The sequence below is a fragment of the Macadamia integrifolia genome, unplaced genomic scaffold, assembly GCF_013358625.1.
Source record: "Macadamia integrifolia cultivar HAES 741 unplaced genomic scaffold, SCU_Mint_v3 scaffold1183, whole genome shotgun sequence".
In the NCBI taxonomy this organism is placed as follows: domain Eukaryota; kingdom Viridiplantae; phylum Streptophyta; class Magnoliopsida; order Proteales; family Proteaceae; genus Macadamia; species Macadamia integrifolia.
In genome coordinates, this window is record NW_024868111.1 from 178,394 (window position 1) to 195,152 (window position 16,759).

At 37.7% G+C, this 16,759-nt stretch overlaps 1 protein-coding gene across 1 annotated transcript in view; it reads left to right on the forward strand.

Moving 5' to 3' along the window:
* Positions 1-16,478, forward strand: part of LOC122063023 (glucose-induced degradation protein 4 homolog) — a 22,803-nt gene extending 6,325 nt beyond the window's left edge. The window contains exons 4-8 of the mRNA XM_042626676.1: positions 2,272-2,345; positions 2,536-2,590; positions 2,684-2,746; positions 2,835-2,962; positions 16,112-16,478. Coding sequence (XP_042482610.1) covers positions 2,272-2,345; positions 2,536-2,590; positions 2,684-2,746; positions 2,835-2,962; positions 16,112-16,190 — 399 coding nt within the window. The 3' untranslated portion in view covers positions 16,191-16,478. The remainder of the gene's footprint in view (positions 1-2,271; positions 2,346-2,535; positions 2,591-2,683; positions 2,747-2,834; positions 2,963-16,111) is intronic.
* Positions 16,479-16,759: the final 281 nt, after the last annotated feature.

Sequence of the window (16,759 nt, forward strand, 5' to 3'; positions counted from 1 at the left end):
GGGGGTGATAGGCCCCAAGGAGAGTTGAGCTTCTGACCTTTTAATTATGAGGTGTTGACTATTGCCGACTGAGCTACTCCCTTGGGGTATGATTTCTTAAATCATGTTATTTTATTCAGACTTTTACTTTTAGCCTAAAGGAAGAACTAAACATCTACGAATTTGTTTTTAGTGCAGCTGTTAACCTGAGGATTCTTTTGAAGTTGAATGTTGGCAGCCGTGCTCAACTGTGAGCTTGAAGGTTCTTTTGAAATTGAGGTTGAATATTGGCAGCCATGCTCAACTGCGAGACTGAAGTTCTTTTGAGACTGGAGTTGAATGGCTGCCATACAGCTGAGTACCTGCATTTGCATTAGCGTGGAAATTTTTTTGGTTTTTTTGGGATTTCCACCTTTCCGGATCCCATTATCATTATTTTTGCTTAGAACAGGTCAATCTCAACTGACAGTGTCGACCCCTGAAAATGTTAGATCTATCATAGCGATCTTATCTGATCCAAGCCTCGAATCCTAGGAGGAGTTGACAGTACAACTTTGAATTCCCACTCTAGTAAATTCTTTGTTTGATGCTTCATTTTTTCTTTTCCTCGACTATCAAGATTTGGAGTTCAAAAATGTACTATCAGTATTCTCATAATTCAAAATTCTGAATTAGACGGGATTCATGAATCCAACATTTCAGGCAACCGCAATCTCTACCGATACTGACCCACACACAACATTAGGCACAAAAGAAAAGGACTGCCTATCATGCATTCCAAAAGATTATTGGGTGATAGAACAGTCCCTGGTCACATGGCTACTGCACCAGCATGCCAGCCAATGGAAAGGCAAGCAGATGGATCGACCACACTGAGGTAGGGCGGTCTTTTTGCGCTCCCTATATCTTGGTGTAGAAGGCAACCAGGGACCATTCTTTCTCCTAAGATTATTTTGTTAAGTTAAATGGGGATACACCATTAATTGGAAGGGATCCACGAGTGTTGAATAGACTCAAAACAGGATAATTTCAACTTGGCATCATTCTAGTCAAGGATCACAAGGGATCGGTTTGGATGGCTCTCCGGATGAGTTGGTGCCAAGCCGTCATGCTCGCAGCAATAAGCTCGAGTGTTGTGATGATTGGATCTGGTGAGATGAATGGGCTTGATGGTGAAATGAGGTGGTTGTTCCACCTCTTCAACAGGGTAATCCCAAACTGAACTGGAGTAAAAGTCTGCCCCCACTCCTCTTTCCTGTTCAAACTTTGGTTAGCCTCAATAATCTTTAGATGAGTGCCTTCTAATAAAGAAACATCCGATTATTCTTTGGTCTGCTGGTCAATGGTCCGATCCGTAAAGTTAAAAGACCAATATAAGAGTTAATATATTATTGTTAGAATGGTTGTATGTAAGCTTATACATAAAACTTTGTGTTAATGTATATAGTTGTAAAATCCAGTGTTTTAAGGGGCATACAGCATACTAGTAAGTTTCCATACGTAAGTAGTGATAGTATGTGGGTCATTAATCAACAGTCTTTTCTCCCATATCTTCTTCTTCTTTTCTCTCGTCCTTCTCCTTCTTCTTCCTCCACTAACTGGAACTGGCTCATCATCTCTTAATATATAATAAGATGACTGGTCTCTGGGAGAAGTATGATCACTATTTTCTGTTGGATTTTAAAATGAAATATATTTTTAGTGCTTTAGTAATTTCAGTTTAATTTTTAGTGGAATATTTTGGTAAATATGAAAGATACAAGTATCGATAAATAAAACGTGGGTTGTATAAGTTGTTTTATTTATTTGTTTATCTCAGCCCAGCCCATTCCCATCAATCATTTTGATGTGTTTTGAATAAAATCGCCAAAATCACTAACTGCAAATTAAAACTTTTGATTGAAACATGTGCTTCATTTTGGTCGTTGAAATTAAATATTTTTGTTTTTTAGTCAACTTGGGACTGGTCGTCCCAACTGCCTGTTCCAGTTGTCTGTCAAAAGAATGTTTTCATAAGTTTCTTTATGGCATTTCATCCCCCCACCCCAAAAAGAAGGGAAAGAAAAAAGAGTTGATTATTTTGATTACTGATATAATTGACCTTGAATCAAGTAAAGCTCTCGACTTTTTAGTATATTCCTAGTGCAACATAATTTGATTCATGCTTATTTTTTTTTTTCAAAGAAAGAAACCTTACATACCTTAAATCCTATATCCTGTTGAAGATATTTAAGTAATTATTTATTATTTTAGGCCTTGTTTCATCCAACATCTTTTCAATAAATATTTCAGGTGGTAACATTCTGGGAGGGGGAAATCGTTGATACAAAGAACTATACTTTCTTCACTGGCAAGTGGGAAGCAACGTATGTCACCTTTCTCCAATCCCTTATCATGGGACATTATGATGTTTGAAGAGCTTTCTTCGAATTGATAAAAGTAGTTGTGGACTGTAATGGGTCTATTGAATGATATTGGGTGCTTCTGTAACTTGTGTTAGGAAAAGTATGGCTGCTTTTATGCTCCTTTTAACTCAGAACTTCTACTTTCTAACAGGCCAGAGGATGACGTGAGGCACTGGTCCAAGTTTCCGTCTTTCTCTCCACTTTCAGTAAGATATTATTATTTTGTCACACAGATAGAGTTACAATTGTCTTCCATATGCAAAATTTATGTTTCACTGAATGATCTTTTCCATTTTCAGAGTCAAGTGGAGATTGACGGTGGTAAATCTTTGGACCTGAGTAACTACCCCTATATATTTATGGTACTCAATTCTCAAATGTTTCAGTAACTGTATAAGAAGCTCATGTTGTATCAACTATTAATGTAGCCTTTCTGTTTTCCTTGTTCAGAGGTGGAAAGAGCAGTACTTTGTGAATGTTGGAATAGACTGCGGCTTAACTATTGCTGGCTTTTACTATGTCTGCTTCTCTTGTAGCGATGGCTCCATCAATGGCTTTTATTATGATCCTAACAGCAGGTATGCATGACAACACTATTGTTATTTCTTTTAGGGTAACAAAAGCCACCAATACTTCTTGAGAAATTTTTCCCACTAATTTTTCTTAATGACTGTCTGCCCTTTTTTTATTCCGAAACTTCAGATCTAATTCCTTTTTCGGCTAAGGTTGCAATATCAATTTTTTTTTTTTTTTTGGGTGGTGGGGTGGGGTATTAACAATGTACCCAAAAACAATTCTGAATACAATGTACCCAAAACAATTTTGAATCAAACAGAATTTAGCCAGTAAAAAACATTTCTCCTGAATTTCCTAAACACCCTTACAGAAACAAAACCTGGCACCCGAACTTGCCTTCTGAGCCCTACACCAGTTACCTTGTAAATCAAAACTCGCTTGCATGCTTAAGGGCAGAGAAAATTAGGGTTGGTTCATAGTTGTGAGACCTACCCCAAGCCTGACCTGTTGTTGGCCCTAATAACTGAGGTGGTGAAGAGGGAAGAGTGATTTTGTAATTTTGGTGACTTAAATTTTTTTATTTTCATTGGAAATTTGGTGAATTAAAGTTGAGAATATGAGAGGAAGGATATTTTTGACATCTAAATTGTGTAGACACCTATGAGTAGTGATGATTGACCCCACGGGGGGGTCTTTGGTCTTTTGTTTCAGTGTGTATTTTTTGAAACATTAAATCAAAGGGTTTCTAGTACACTGTGAAATAACCTAGAGGGGGGTGAATAGGTTATATAGTGGAAATTTTAACTCTTTTCGATGTATAAGTCCCAAGTGTGATTGCAAATTAAAAACGATGCGGAATAAATAAAATAGGCACAATCACACAACACAAGATTTATAGTGGTTCGACTCAATCCGAGTCTAGTCCACTCCCTACAAGAATCCTCTTGTAAGGTATTCCACTAGTTCTCCCTTTCAATACAGTAGGTAGGGTAGAAAACCTTTACAATCTTTTTATAGATAAGAGTATCCTTACAAATCCCCTTTACAGGCAGAGAGGCGCATTTACAATCTCTTTTGGAGGTAGAGAGACACCTTCCTCTTTTTAGGATAAGAGAATCCTTACAATCATAGTTGTCAAGGCGTTGACAAAGTGTCGCCTAGGCGACGCCTAGGTGTCCAGGTGGTTTGCCTGGGGCCTAGACGACAGTCGCCTTATTGCACTGCATACCGCCTTGTGTTTTAACACTTATTTATGCCTAGGCGTCCAGGCGGTTTGCCTGGGGCCTAGGCGACAGTCGCCTTATTGCACTGTATACCGCCTTGTGTTTTGACACTTATTTATGCCAAATATCATTTAAGTAAATGTTTGCATTTACTTAAAATATTATTCATAAATAAGCAAATAACCCCTATTTGAATCCAATAAAAATAGTTTAAAAATCAAATTCCAAAAGGATAAAAAGTCAACCCCTCACTCCAAGAAGAAAAACTGGATTTTGGTTATAGGGGCAATTTTCAACTTTTAAATGCTGAAGTTTTCTCAATTATGAAAATTTTATAAATTCTATCATGTTAAAACATTGCTAAAAACCAAAAGTTCGGTAAAATAATTTTTTGTTTTGATGTCCATAAAATTTTCATTCAGGCGGTTTTAACAGCAAGTGCGCACTTAAAAATAAGTTTGACCGGAGCATAACTTTGTCATTACAACTTAGATTTAAGTAATCTTAGACTTGTTGGAAAGCTGGTTTTATATTATAACTGATACAGTCTCATATAAAAATAATATCATTTGACCAATCAAACTTGTTATAGAACCAGAGCATTTCTCTAAATTTTGATTTTTTATAACTTAATATGACTTAATGTTAATTTTTTATGATTTAATATGGCTAAATGTTGATTTTTAATGACTTGATGTTGCTTAATCTTGATTTTTTATGATACAAGATATATATAGCTTACTAAATAATGTTAGAAAATAGAAAAAAAATAAAAAATAACAATTGGTCGCCTTGTTCTCCTCAAGGCGTGCGCCTTCTCGCCTTAGCGCTTAAACAACCCTCCACCGCCTTGGCGCCGTGGCAACTATGCTTACAATCCTAAGTACAATCTAGAATTCTAAAAACATAAATAAATACGGAGTAGTGGAATAAGAGGAATACCTCAAGTGTGGTGCAAATGATAAGAATGAGAGATGAAAGATGCACCTTTTGTAAAGTCCTCTCTTATGGCTTTAACTTGGACAGGAGAGAGTGGGGGACTTGATTGAGACTTGAGCCTTTTGTTGGGATTAAAATAATCGAACAACTCAAGTAGGATTGAATAATCTTAATAACTCTTGAATGCTCACAATAATGCTCTTTCTTAATTCTTATTTAATTAAGAGCAACTAGGGTATTTATAGGTGAGCTTAGTGAAGCATTTTAGGCAGAAAATCAGGCTTCAACAGTCGTATTCTGGAACCACCGGTCGGCCGCCATTGGTAGCCGGTCGATCGGAAAGAGCTGTTGAGGTAAAAAACTAGCCATTGGAGTTTTTCCAGGGAGGCACCGGTCGACCGGCTATGGTCTCGGACAGTTCCGGTCGACCGGTACTTCTATCCGGTCGACCGCCAACTTGACAGATTCTGCTAAGTCAGAATTTTGTCATACTGACCTGTCATCGGTATTTTGACCATAACTTTTTGGTCCGACCTCGGATTAATCCGAAATTAGTTGTGTTGCAATCGTGACTCGATTTCCTACAACATTTACAGATGGTCCATTTCCTGATATTAACTCTATGGTTACCTAAAATGCCCTTGAGTCAGGTCAAACTGTTTTCACAAAGATTTGCTAGAGCACTTTACCACCTAAGGTCATTCTAGTATGATGCATGAGGTGCGTGCATATGTAATGTGTGTACAAATTACAAAATATATTCTCTATCCTATGGTCTTCATCTTGGGTCTTGAATGTCTTTATCATCTTGGATCTTGAATGTCTTTAAGCTTTAAGGCCATGTCTATATGAATTCAAACCTTGATGTCTTGATTCGACCATTCTAAGTGTTTCTTCAAACTAATTACCTTTCTTCAAGCTAATCACATTTTATCAAACCAAGTTAAAGACGTATGTTTGTTTGTTAACACCAAAACATAGTAAGGAGTGTGGACATGTTTCCTAACAATCTCCCCCTTTTTGGTATGACAAACAAACATAGGTAATATAACCAAATACAAGAAATGATAGTAACGTGTAAAGTACAATAGGATATTTTAATTTAGTGCCAGAAAAAAAATAAAGATAGATACTTGTCATTTCTAGAATAAACAAAGACAGATACTATAAAGATAGATGTTTCTCCCCCTTTTGTCAACAACAAAAAGGGAATCAAGGCTGCACATGATATTAAAATGCTCCCCCTGAGAATGTGCCAAAAAAAAAAAATTGTATCTCAGAGTATTTCAAAAAGTAACAGGAAAGACTAAGTTCCACAAGATAAAACAGAATAAGAGTTTAACGGTAAAGTAACATCATATAAAAGGAGTAAGGACTCCTAATCCTCTGCATCCTCATCCTCTGCGTCCTCCTCTTCTTCTTCTTCTTCTTCTCTTTCTCCGTCATCTTCATCTTCCTCGTCTTCGCGTAGGAGCTTGAGAATCTCATTCTGCTTTCTTTCCATCTTCACCAATTGGGCAAGAATGATGTTCCCAACCTTCTGAAGATCAGCAACGGTTGCATAGCCGGACGTATCATCACTTCCTTGTTGTTGTGGCTGGCTGGGTCCAGCATCAGTCTTTTTGGAGGCAGTGGTCGTCTTGGGAAGGAGGTGCATCTTGCGAATAGTGGAAAGATTGATCTCTTGAGGAAAAAGTTCAAATGATTCACCAGAAAAATCCACATGAAAGTGGTCCAGGATTTGGCAAATCATTCTCCCATAGGGAAGATTTCCCTTTGGAAGTCTGTCACCATGGATAATCATGGTTTTAAGCAGAATGTAAGGAAGATTGATGCTCACAGTCTTGCAAACACAGTAGGTGAGATAAGCATGGAATGGGGAGACTTGATCTCTATGACCACTATTTGGTAGGATGTTGTAGGAGATGATGAGATTTACAATCCTCCTTATATCGGTGAGTTCCTTAGCCTTAATCTTGTGAGTATTAGCATATTCCTTCATGATGCTAGAGTACACACAGTCAACATCCATGAATTGTTCTACATAGGTCTTGGGTTGGTAGTATTTGAGTTCTCCTACCACAGAGATGTTTAGGATTTCTCCTAATATCAGAATGTCTATATCTATAGGAACTCCCTTAACATAAGAATGGACTAGAAGGTTGTCACCTTCACCAGAGAAAGTAAGGTTGCAAAAGAACATTTTGATTAGGTGGGGATAACAGTTGAACTCTAGTTTGAGAATGTTGCCCCATCCCAGCGCATCAAATAGGTCTTTGATGTCATACCTGGACAAAGAGTCGGAATTGATGGTTCTACCTTGCTCTATGTGTCGAGAGATGTAGAGATCCCATGATTCTTGAGCAATGGAGGAGGAGAACCAGATATATTTGTCAGAGGCCTTCCGTTTTTCCTTCTAAGCGACCGTCTTCTTGGCTCTGTGTGGGCGGTGAGAGTCCATCATGATGATGAAGGGAGTAAGAAGAGAAGAGAGGCAAGGGTTTTTGAGAAGGAAGAGAAAGAATCTTGGGAGATCTGGGTTAGAAATGATTTCTAAGCTAGGGTTTTGGGAGAGGAATAGTCGAAATAGGGTTTTAGACTAAAAGGGGTTTTCAAAATGAGACAAAATGGGTAAAAAAAATCAATTTTAAAAGAGTTCAGAATCGAGTTTTCGGCAGCGCCGGTCGACCGGTATATGGTGGCAATCGACCGGTAATCCTTTCGGCCAAATGCGGTCGACCGAAAGATTCCAGAAATGCCTGAAAACCTAGAAAATTGTGAATTTTGAAGGGGTTTTTTAAGTTCGGGCTTTTGGAATAAATATTTATGAAGGAATGTTTATTCATTCAACCAAACGGGTTGCAAATTCCAAGCTCCTTCCGTAGGAAGCTAAAACGCTCTTCACCTAGTGGTTTAGTGAATATATCTGTGAGGTGTTTCTCGGTTTCAATGTATTCTAGAGAAACATCACCATTTTGAATGGTGTCTCGCAGAAAGTGATGTCGAATATCAATGTGCTTTGCCCTTGAGTGTAAAATGGGATTTTTACTCAAGTTTATAGCACTGGTGTTGTCACACATGATTGGGCAAGATTTGAAACTCACTCCAAGGTCTTGGAGAGTTTGCTTCATCCAAAGGATTTGGGCACAACATCTACCAGCTGCAACATATTCGGCTTCGGTGGTAGATAGAGCAACAGAGTTTTGTTTCTTGCTAAACTAAGAGACAAGGAAAGATCCGAGAAAGTGACAAGTACCACTAGTACTTTTTCTGTCGATATGGCAGCCCGCGAACTCAGCATCTAAAAAGCTAATTAAGTCAAGGGGTTGGTTTTTGGGGTACCATAACCCAACATCACAAGTGCTTTTCAAATATTTAAAAATTCTTTTTACAGTTGTGAGGTAAGATTTCTTAGGATCAGCTTGAAACCGAGCACATGCACATACACTGTACATGATGTCAGGTCTACTTGCCGTTAGATATAGAAGGCTCCCAATCATGCCTTTATATCTAGTTACATCCTCAGAAATGCTTCATCCTTGGGTAGTTTCAAGGATGAGCTCATCGGAGTGTCTGAAGATTTTTTACTGTTAATGTCAAATTTCTTTAGCAGCTCCTTGGTGTACGTGCTTTGGTTTATGAAAATTTCATTATCAGTTTGTTTTATTTAAAGTTCAAGGAAGAAATTTAACTCTCCCATCATACTCATTTCAAATTCATTGCTCATCTTGCTACTGAAATCAATACACATTCTCTCGTTGGTTGAGCCAAAGATGATATCATCTACATAGATTTGAACAATGAATATGTCATTCTTCAAGTTCTTCGCGAACAGGGTTGTGTCAATCCTCCCCCTTGAGAAGCCACTTTCTATCAAGAAAGTACTTAATCTCTCATACCAAGCTCTAGGAGCTTGTTTGAGGCCATACAAGGCTTTCTCAAGTTTATAGACATGGTTTGGAAACTTAGGGTCTTCAAAACCAGGGGATTCAGCTACATATACCTCTTCTTGAATGGTTCAAGAAGGCATTTTTGACATCCATTTAATATAGTTTAAAATCCTTATGGCATGCAAAAGCTAGCAGCATTCTAATGGACTCTAACATTGCTACTGGTGCATAGGTTTCATCATAATCTATTCCCTCTTGCTGATTATACCCTTTGGCAACTAGTCTCGCTTTGTTTCTCACTATGTTCCCATCTTCATCCAATTTATTGCGAAAGACCCACTTAGCACTAATGATGGTGTGGTGGTTAGGTCTTGGGACAAGTTCCCATACCTTGCTTCTTTCAAACTGGTGAAGCTCCTCTTGCATAGCGATAATCCAATCACTATCTTTTAGTGCTTCTTCTATGTTCTTGGGTTCGATCCTTGAGATAAATGCAGTGTGATTGCATACCTCTCGGGTTTTAGATCTAGTTTGGATTTCTCCATCTAGATCCCCTATAATGTTTTCTAAGGGATGATTCCTATGTGGGATGACTTCCTTAGGAGGTGTTTCTATTTTTTCGATGGTAACATCATTTGAATCATCAAGAGAAATATCATTAACTTTGTTCTTGAGCTAATCAAACATGGTATCATCATCATCAATAAGACATTTGATTAAGTCAATGGTTCATCAAATCGTACATTCATAAATTCTTCAACCATTAATAACTTTTTATTAAAAACTCTATATGCCCTACTGTTAAGTGAATATCCTAAGAATATTTCTTAATCAGATTTCGCATCAAATTTTCCAAGATAGTTTTTGGTGTTTAAGATGAAGCATTTACACCCAAAAACTCTAAAGTAGTCTACTTTTGGCATTTTACCAAAGTACAGTTCATAAGGTGTCTTAGAAAGTAAAGGTCTGAGAATTATCCTATTTAGTACATAACAAGTTGTATTTACAGCTTCAGCCCAAAAGTACTTAGGCAAGGAATACTCATTGAGCAGAGTCCGAGCCGTCTCTTGTAATGACCTATTTTTTCTTTCAACAAGCCCATTAGATTGAGGAGTTCTAGGAGCGGAGAAATTATGGTCAATGCCATGCTTGTTGCAATATAAGTCAAATTGACTTATATTGTCAAATTCGTCTCCATGGTCACTCCTCACAGAGGTTACACAATACCCTTTCTGATTTTACAGTCTATTACATAGAGTTGCAAATTCATCGAAGACATCATTTTTGTTTTTCAGAAAAACAGTCCAAGTGTATCTAGAGTAGTCATCAACGATTACAAAGGTATAATTTTTACCACTCATACTAGATATATTGATAGGCCCAAATAAGTCTAAATGAAGTAGTTCCGATGGTCTAAAGGAAGAGACAATATTCTTCGACTTGTGGGAGACCTTGGTTTGTTTGCCTTTTTGACAAGCATCACAAAAATTGTCTATTTCATGTTTGATTTTAGGGAGGTTCCTCACAAGATCCTTGGATGCAATGGTTTGAATCAACTTGACATTTATATGTCCAAGTCTTCTATGCCATAATGATGACTCACTATGGTTAGAAACCAAGCATGCATTCAAGGAACTTGATTCGTCAAGCATACAAACATAGATATTGTTTTTCCTGGACCCTTTTAGTATTGGATTATCATTTGAATCTTTAATGCAACAATGGGAGACATTAAATTCTACTTTGTATCCAATGCTACATAACTGACTCACACTTAGGAGATTATAATTCAGATTTTTCACAAAGTAAACATTTGAGATTGAAATACCTCCAAGTCTTATTTTTTCAATACCAGCAATTTTTCCTTTGCTGTCATCTCCAAAGGAGACCCATCCTCCGTCGTAGTCCCGTGAGCTTGAGAATAGGTTCTTGTTGGATGTCATGTGTTTGGAGCATCCACTGTTGATGACCCATTCAGCTTCTACTTTATTCTTCAAGCAAACCTATAACAGAAATTTAATCGTACATTGTTCCCCATAATCTCATGGGTCCATTATTGTTAGTGTCAAACTTTCCTACTGGAACCCAAATGGTTTTGTACTTTTTAGGTCTTTGGTTCAGCCTTTGGGATGACTTTGGGTCCTCTGATGTTCATAAGATCCATTTGATCTTTGAGGAGTATAGTATCTTTGAAATTATAGGATCCTTGGTTTTGGTATTTCCCTTGTGGTCTATAAGTCTCCCGAGGGTAGTTCTTATACCCTTGATATTGTCTTTGGGGCCTATTCTCTTTGAGGTTGGGATTTTCCATACCTAGGCATAGGTCTAGAGTCTTCTTAAGACCTATATTGCCTTCTTAGGGGCGTGTAGTAGTAGGCATGGCCAACTCTTGGTCTCTCAGTTTGAGAATTGGGTTTCTTCCTTTTCTTAGAGTGACACTGGTTTAAGGAATATCTGTCTTTTTGCAAAAACTGCATTTAATGTAAGAGGTGGATGGTTGGTTTCTTTGGTCACCCCTTCTTGGATTCTCACTTTGTTTTTCTTTTCTTCTTGATGGATTTTGTCCATTGTAACCCAATCATTCTCTTTCATTTGGACCTTTCCTTTGAGATCCAAGAAAATTGTCAAGGTTCCTTTGCCCTTGGGTGAAGGTGCAAAGGGTGGAGTTCAACTTGAAGTTTTCTTCCTCCAGTTCACTCACCTTTGAGGTTAGTGCCTCCACTCTCTTATTTAGTATGTCAACCTCTTTTTCAAGTTCATTTTTATCAGACTCTAATTTGATACTTTCTTCATACAAGGCCTCGAAGGCTTCTTGAAGCTCCTCATTAGAGTCTCTTATTAAGGATTCAGGTTGAGTTTGACATATCTCTTGTTCTTCATCTCCGATAGCCATCAAGGCGAGGTTGGTGACTTCTTCTCCAAATTCACTTTTCTCCTCTTCATCACTTGAGTCCCATGTGGCTGCATAAGACTTCTTCTTTGGTTTATATGGGCATTCAGTTCTGAAGTGTTCAGGCTTTCTGCACTCAAAACAGACCATCTTTAGAAGAGATTTCCTTGGGTTTAATTTTAGATTTATCTTTTTTCCCATAGGATTTGTCTCTGTAGGATTTGTTCTTGTGTTGAAATCTTCCTGTCTTTTTGAGGAACTTGTTGAACTTCCTCGAATTCTTCATCTTCTTCATGAGTGAAATTTTTTTTTCCATATTGAATTCTTCACCTTCTTCATCATCTCTTACTTCTTCGATAGTTTGAGTTGACTTTAGAGCTATGGTTTTCTTTTTGTTCTCAGGATTTGGTTTGTCGGCATTCAACTCTACTTCATGAGTTTGTAGAGATCCAAACAAGTAGTTCAAAGAGATTTTCGTCAGGTCTTTGGCTTCTTCTATTGCTGTTTTCTTGGGTCTCCAACCTGCAGGCAAGGCTCTTAAGATTTTCCTGACTTTTTCAGCATTAGTATAAGTTTTGCCTAAACTTTTGAGACTGTTCACAGTGTCAATAAATCTTTTAAACATAGAAGTTATTGACTCATTTTCTTTCATAAAGAAGGATTCGTAATCAGAAACAAGTTGGTCTACCTTTCTTTCCTTTACCTCTGTTGTACCTTCATGTGTGACAAGAAGCATATCCCAAATCTCTTTAGCTGTGTATATGCTATGACTCGGTTGAACTCTTGTTCGTTGAGGGCACACTGAAGGAACGTGATTGCACGGAAGTTGTACTGGATGAGTGTGATGTCTTCAGCTGTCCATTCCCCTTCATCTTTTGGTACTGTCTTTCCATCAACTATTTTGGTGATGGTGTATGGTCCATTCTCTATGGCTCTCCATACAAGAATGTTGTGACCACACAAAGTTTTTAAATCTGCACTTCCAAAAAGAAAAATTCTCTTCATTAAAGTAAAGGGGTCTCGAGGCATTCATGCCTTCTGGTGGTCCTTAGAATGTGGTCATGGTCTTTGACTTACTTTTAAGACACTATAGTCTTAAATAAATTGAGCTCCCGCTCTGATACTAATTGAAATAACCTAAAGAGGGGGCGAATAGGTTATACTAGTGAAAATTTTAATTCTTTTCGATGTATAGGTCCTAAGTGTGATTGCAAATTAAAAACGATGCAGAATAAGTAAAATAGGCACAATCACACAACACAAGATTTGTAGTGGTTCGACTCAATCTGGGTCTAGTCCATTCCCTACAAGAATCCTCTTGTAAGGTATTCCACTAGTTCTCCCTTTCAATACAGTAGGTAGGGTAGAAAACCTTTACAATCTTTTTATGGATAAGAGTATCCTTACAAATCCTCTTTACAGGCAAAGAGGCGCTTTTACAATTTCTTTTGGAGGTAGAGAGACACCTTCCTCTTTTTAGGACAAGAGAATATTTACAATCCTAAGTACAGTCTAGAATTGTAAAAACAAAAATAAATACGGAGTAGTGGAATAAGAGGAATACCTCAGGTGTGGTGCAAATGATAAGAATGAGAGATGAAAGATGCACCTTTTGTAAAGTCCTCTCTTATGGCTTTGACTTGCACAGGAGAGAGTGGAGGACTTGATTGAGACTTGAGTCTTTTGTTGGGATTAAAATAATCGAACAACTCAAGTAGGATTGAATAATCTTAATAACTCTTGAATGCTCACAATAATGCTCTTTCTTAATTCTTATTTAATTAAGAGCAACTAGGGTATTTATAGGTGAGCTTAGTGAAGCATTTTAGGCAGAAAATCAGGCTTCAACAGTCGTATTCTGGAACCACCGGTCGGCCGCCATTGGTAGCCGGTCGATCGGAAAGAGCTGTTGAGGTAAAAAACTAGCCATTGGAGTTTTTCCAAGGAGGCACCGGTCGACCGGCTATGGTCTCGGACAGTTCCGGTCGACCGGTACTTCTATCCGGTCGACCGCCAACTTGACAGATTCTGCTAAGTCAGAATTTTGTCATACTGACTTGTCATCGGTGTTTTGACCATAACTTTTTGGTCCGACCTTAGATTAATCCGAAATTAGTTGTGTTGCAATCGTGACTCGATTTCCTACAACATTTACAGAAAGTCCATTTCCTGATATTAACTCTATGGTTACCTAAAATGCCCTTGAGTCAGGTCAAACTGTTTTCACAAAGATTTGCTAGAGCACTTTACCACCTAAGGTCATTCTAGTATGATGCATGAGGTGCGTGCATATGCAATGTGTGTACAAATTACAAAATATATTCTCTATCCTATGGTCTTCATCTTGGGTCTTGATGTCTTCATCTTCAATCTTGAATGTCTTTATCATCTTGGATCTTGAATGTCTTTAAGCTTTAAGGCCATGTCTATATGAATTCAAACCTTGATGTCTTGACTCGACCCTTCTAAGTGTTTCGTCAAACTAATTACCCTTTCTTCAAGCTAATCACATTTTATCAAACAAGTTAAAGACATATGTTTGTTTTTTAACACCAAAACATAGTAAGGAGTGTAGACATGTTTCCTAACGCACTGAACTTGCATTAAGGCAAGATAAGGTCATATTTGTCTTTAAAAAAAAAAAATTCATATAATTTGACTGGAATTGTTTACTAATTCTCAGGTATGGCAAGCTAACAGCAAGGGTAGTTGCATTTAGGTTTTGGAAAACAAGGGTAACAATAATATTAAAATAAGTTAGTAAAAACAAGGTGGACTGTTATATTAGATATGGTAGGTGTTGCATATATCTGAGTAGAGGGCAGATTTTAGGTGCCATTGCTTGGTGTGATGGTAAAAGCTCAAGCTGCCAATGCCAAAATACTGGATTGAGTCTGAGAGGTGCCACTTTGAGCAAACAATGTAGGAGGTTTGGGCCATCTCCAGTTCACCCTTCCTTGGGCCCTGCAAAAGGACATGTATTGGGTTGCCAGCCCTTTTGGTTGGGCTTTGTAATTGAACCCCTAGCCTTCCCCCACCCCCAAAAAAAAAAAAAATGCCAACATTGCAAATCGCATGGACGACCACAGCAAAGGCAGCTCTCCATACTCTGACTACCCAACCGGAAAATGCTCCTCTTGGAAGTTGGAATGGGCTAAGCAGTCTTACATTTGGACTTATAGCTTATATAACTTGGGATCTATTAGACCTGTTCAGAAGAAAATTAGACCATCCACCATTTTCCTAAACCTTCTAACAGACTTTTGAAAAGCACAAAGGAGTGGTCTCTTCAGCATAACAGCATGAATGGTTCTTTTGTGCAAAATCACATCATTGAATCATTTACCAGAATTGAATGCAACACTTGTGTGTACATCTGTTTGCCTTCGTATATCAGATATGGCACTGGATATGTAGGAAAATGTACCATCAACTAATTTTCAATCATGGTTTGTTTATCCTTGACATACTGAACAACTGCCATTACTGGTATCAAACCAATAGCAGCTCATACAAGCATATAAACTGAAGAAACCGATCCATTTATATTACCTGGCAGGTTGAGATGAAATAAGAAGTAACTATCTGATTCTGAAGCATAGTTAAACTGGATAGTTCTTTAGATACTGAGAAGGATAATTGAAACAAATTCTGGTCTTCTCTTAACCATGCTATAGCTCGGTGCAAAATCCTGAATGCTTTTCTTCAATGAGAAGCAGAGACCAGGATTCTCTTTATTTGGTGCACGCTCATCTTCCATCCGCCCCCCACCCAAAAAAATAAATAAAACCAAAGATAATGTATCTTTGCACTCCTTGGGTCATTCTGTATGAAAAGAAGTTTGGTTGCTCTTTGGTGCAAACCAAAAATCTGTGACCTGTGTTCAAAACACACCCAGCAAGATCTTATATTGTCGACACCAAATTTAACAAATTTCTCTGGCAATCTGTAAATTCTGATTGTTTTGAACTTGAAAGTTATTGGAGCTGGGTATAGAATGACTCAAGTGGCGTATTTTCTTTTTCTTTTTGGATCTGGGCTCGTACTTACAACGAATCTAACCTTTTGTTCACAATCTGTGGTGTTCTGTCATCGACTCAAGTGGCATGTTTTCTTTCTTCTTTAATTTTTCTTTTTGGATCTAGACCACAGCTTTGGTTCCATTCTTCCAATGGATCTGACTTTTGTTCACAATTTGTGTTGTTCTTTCATTATCATTTTCTTAAATTACAATGAAGTTGAAAATATGTTCACAACTTTGTCTTGCAGCCCATTTCAGAAGCTTGAGTTGAAGTCCACAAACGAGGGAAGGTCAGGTTTCAGCTTTTCATCATATCAGTTGCAATAAAATTGGATGCATACAATGCCAGTACGGGGCCCTCTTAAGTCTATTTAACCATCTACATGTGAATTTTATGGCCTTTGCTCGTTATTTAAGCTAATCAGAGTCCAAAAATGAGTTGTATGTAATGGATTTTGCAATACAAGTTCCATTGTGCATAGAAGTGAAGTATCATGTGATGTACACTATTGAAAGTTTGAAACAAACAAGTTCCGTATACACGTACAGAACGGGAACAAGCGTGTGCGCCTTATGGTTTGGGATAAGAGAATATGTTTTATATTGGATTTTGAAGCTCTTTTGGAGGCCGAGCAAGTTGTGTGGGGTAGGGGAAGAAAAGTGAAATTTATGTTTTTTTTTTTTTTAAAGTGATTATCATGATGCTACATAGGCTTTACATCGTTGCCCATATCCAACTGTTAACATTTCACGGAAAAAAAAAATTGTTAACAGCTTGATTACGACTATAATTTGCTCTTAAATGTTGCAAAAATGCGGAGACCAAGTCCCCCTAAAGATTCCCAGCACCTCAGCTTTTTATTTTTTATATATATACGAGTCAAGAAGCCCTAATT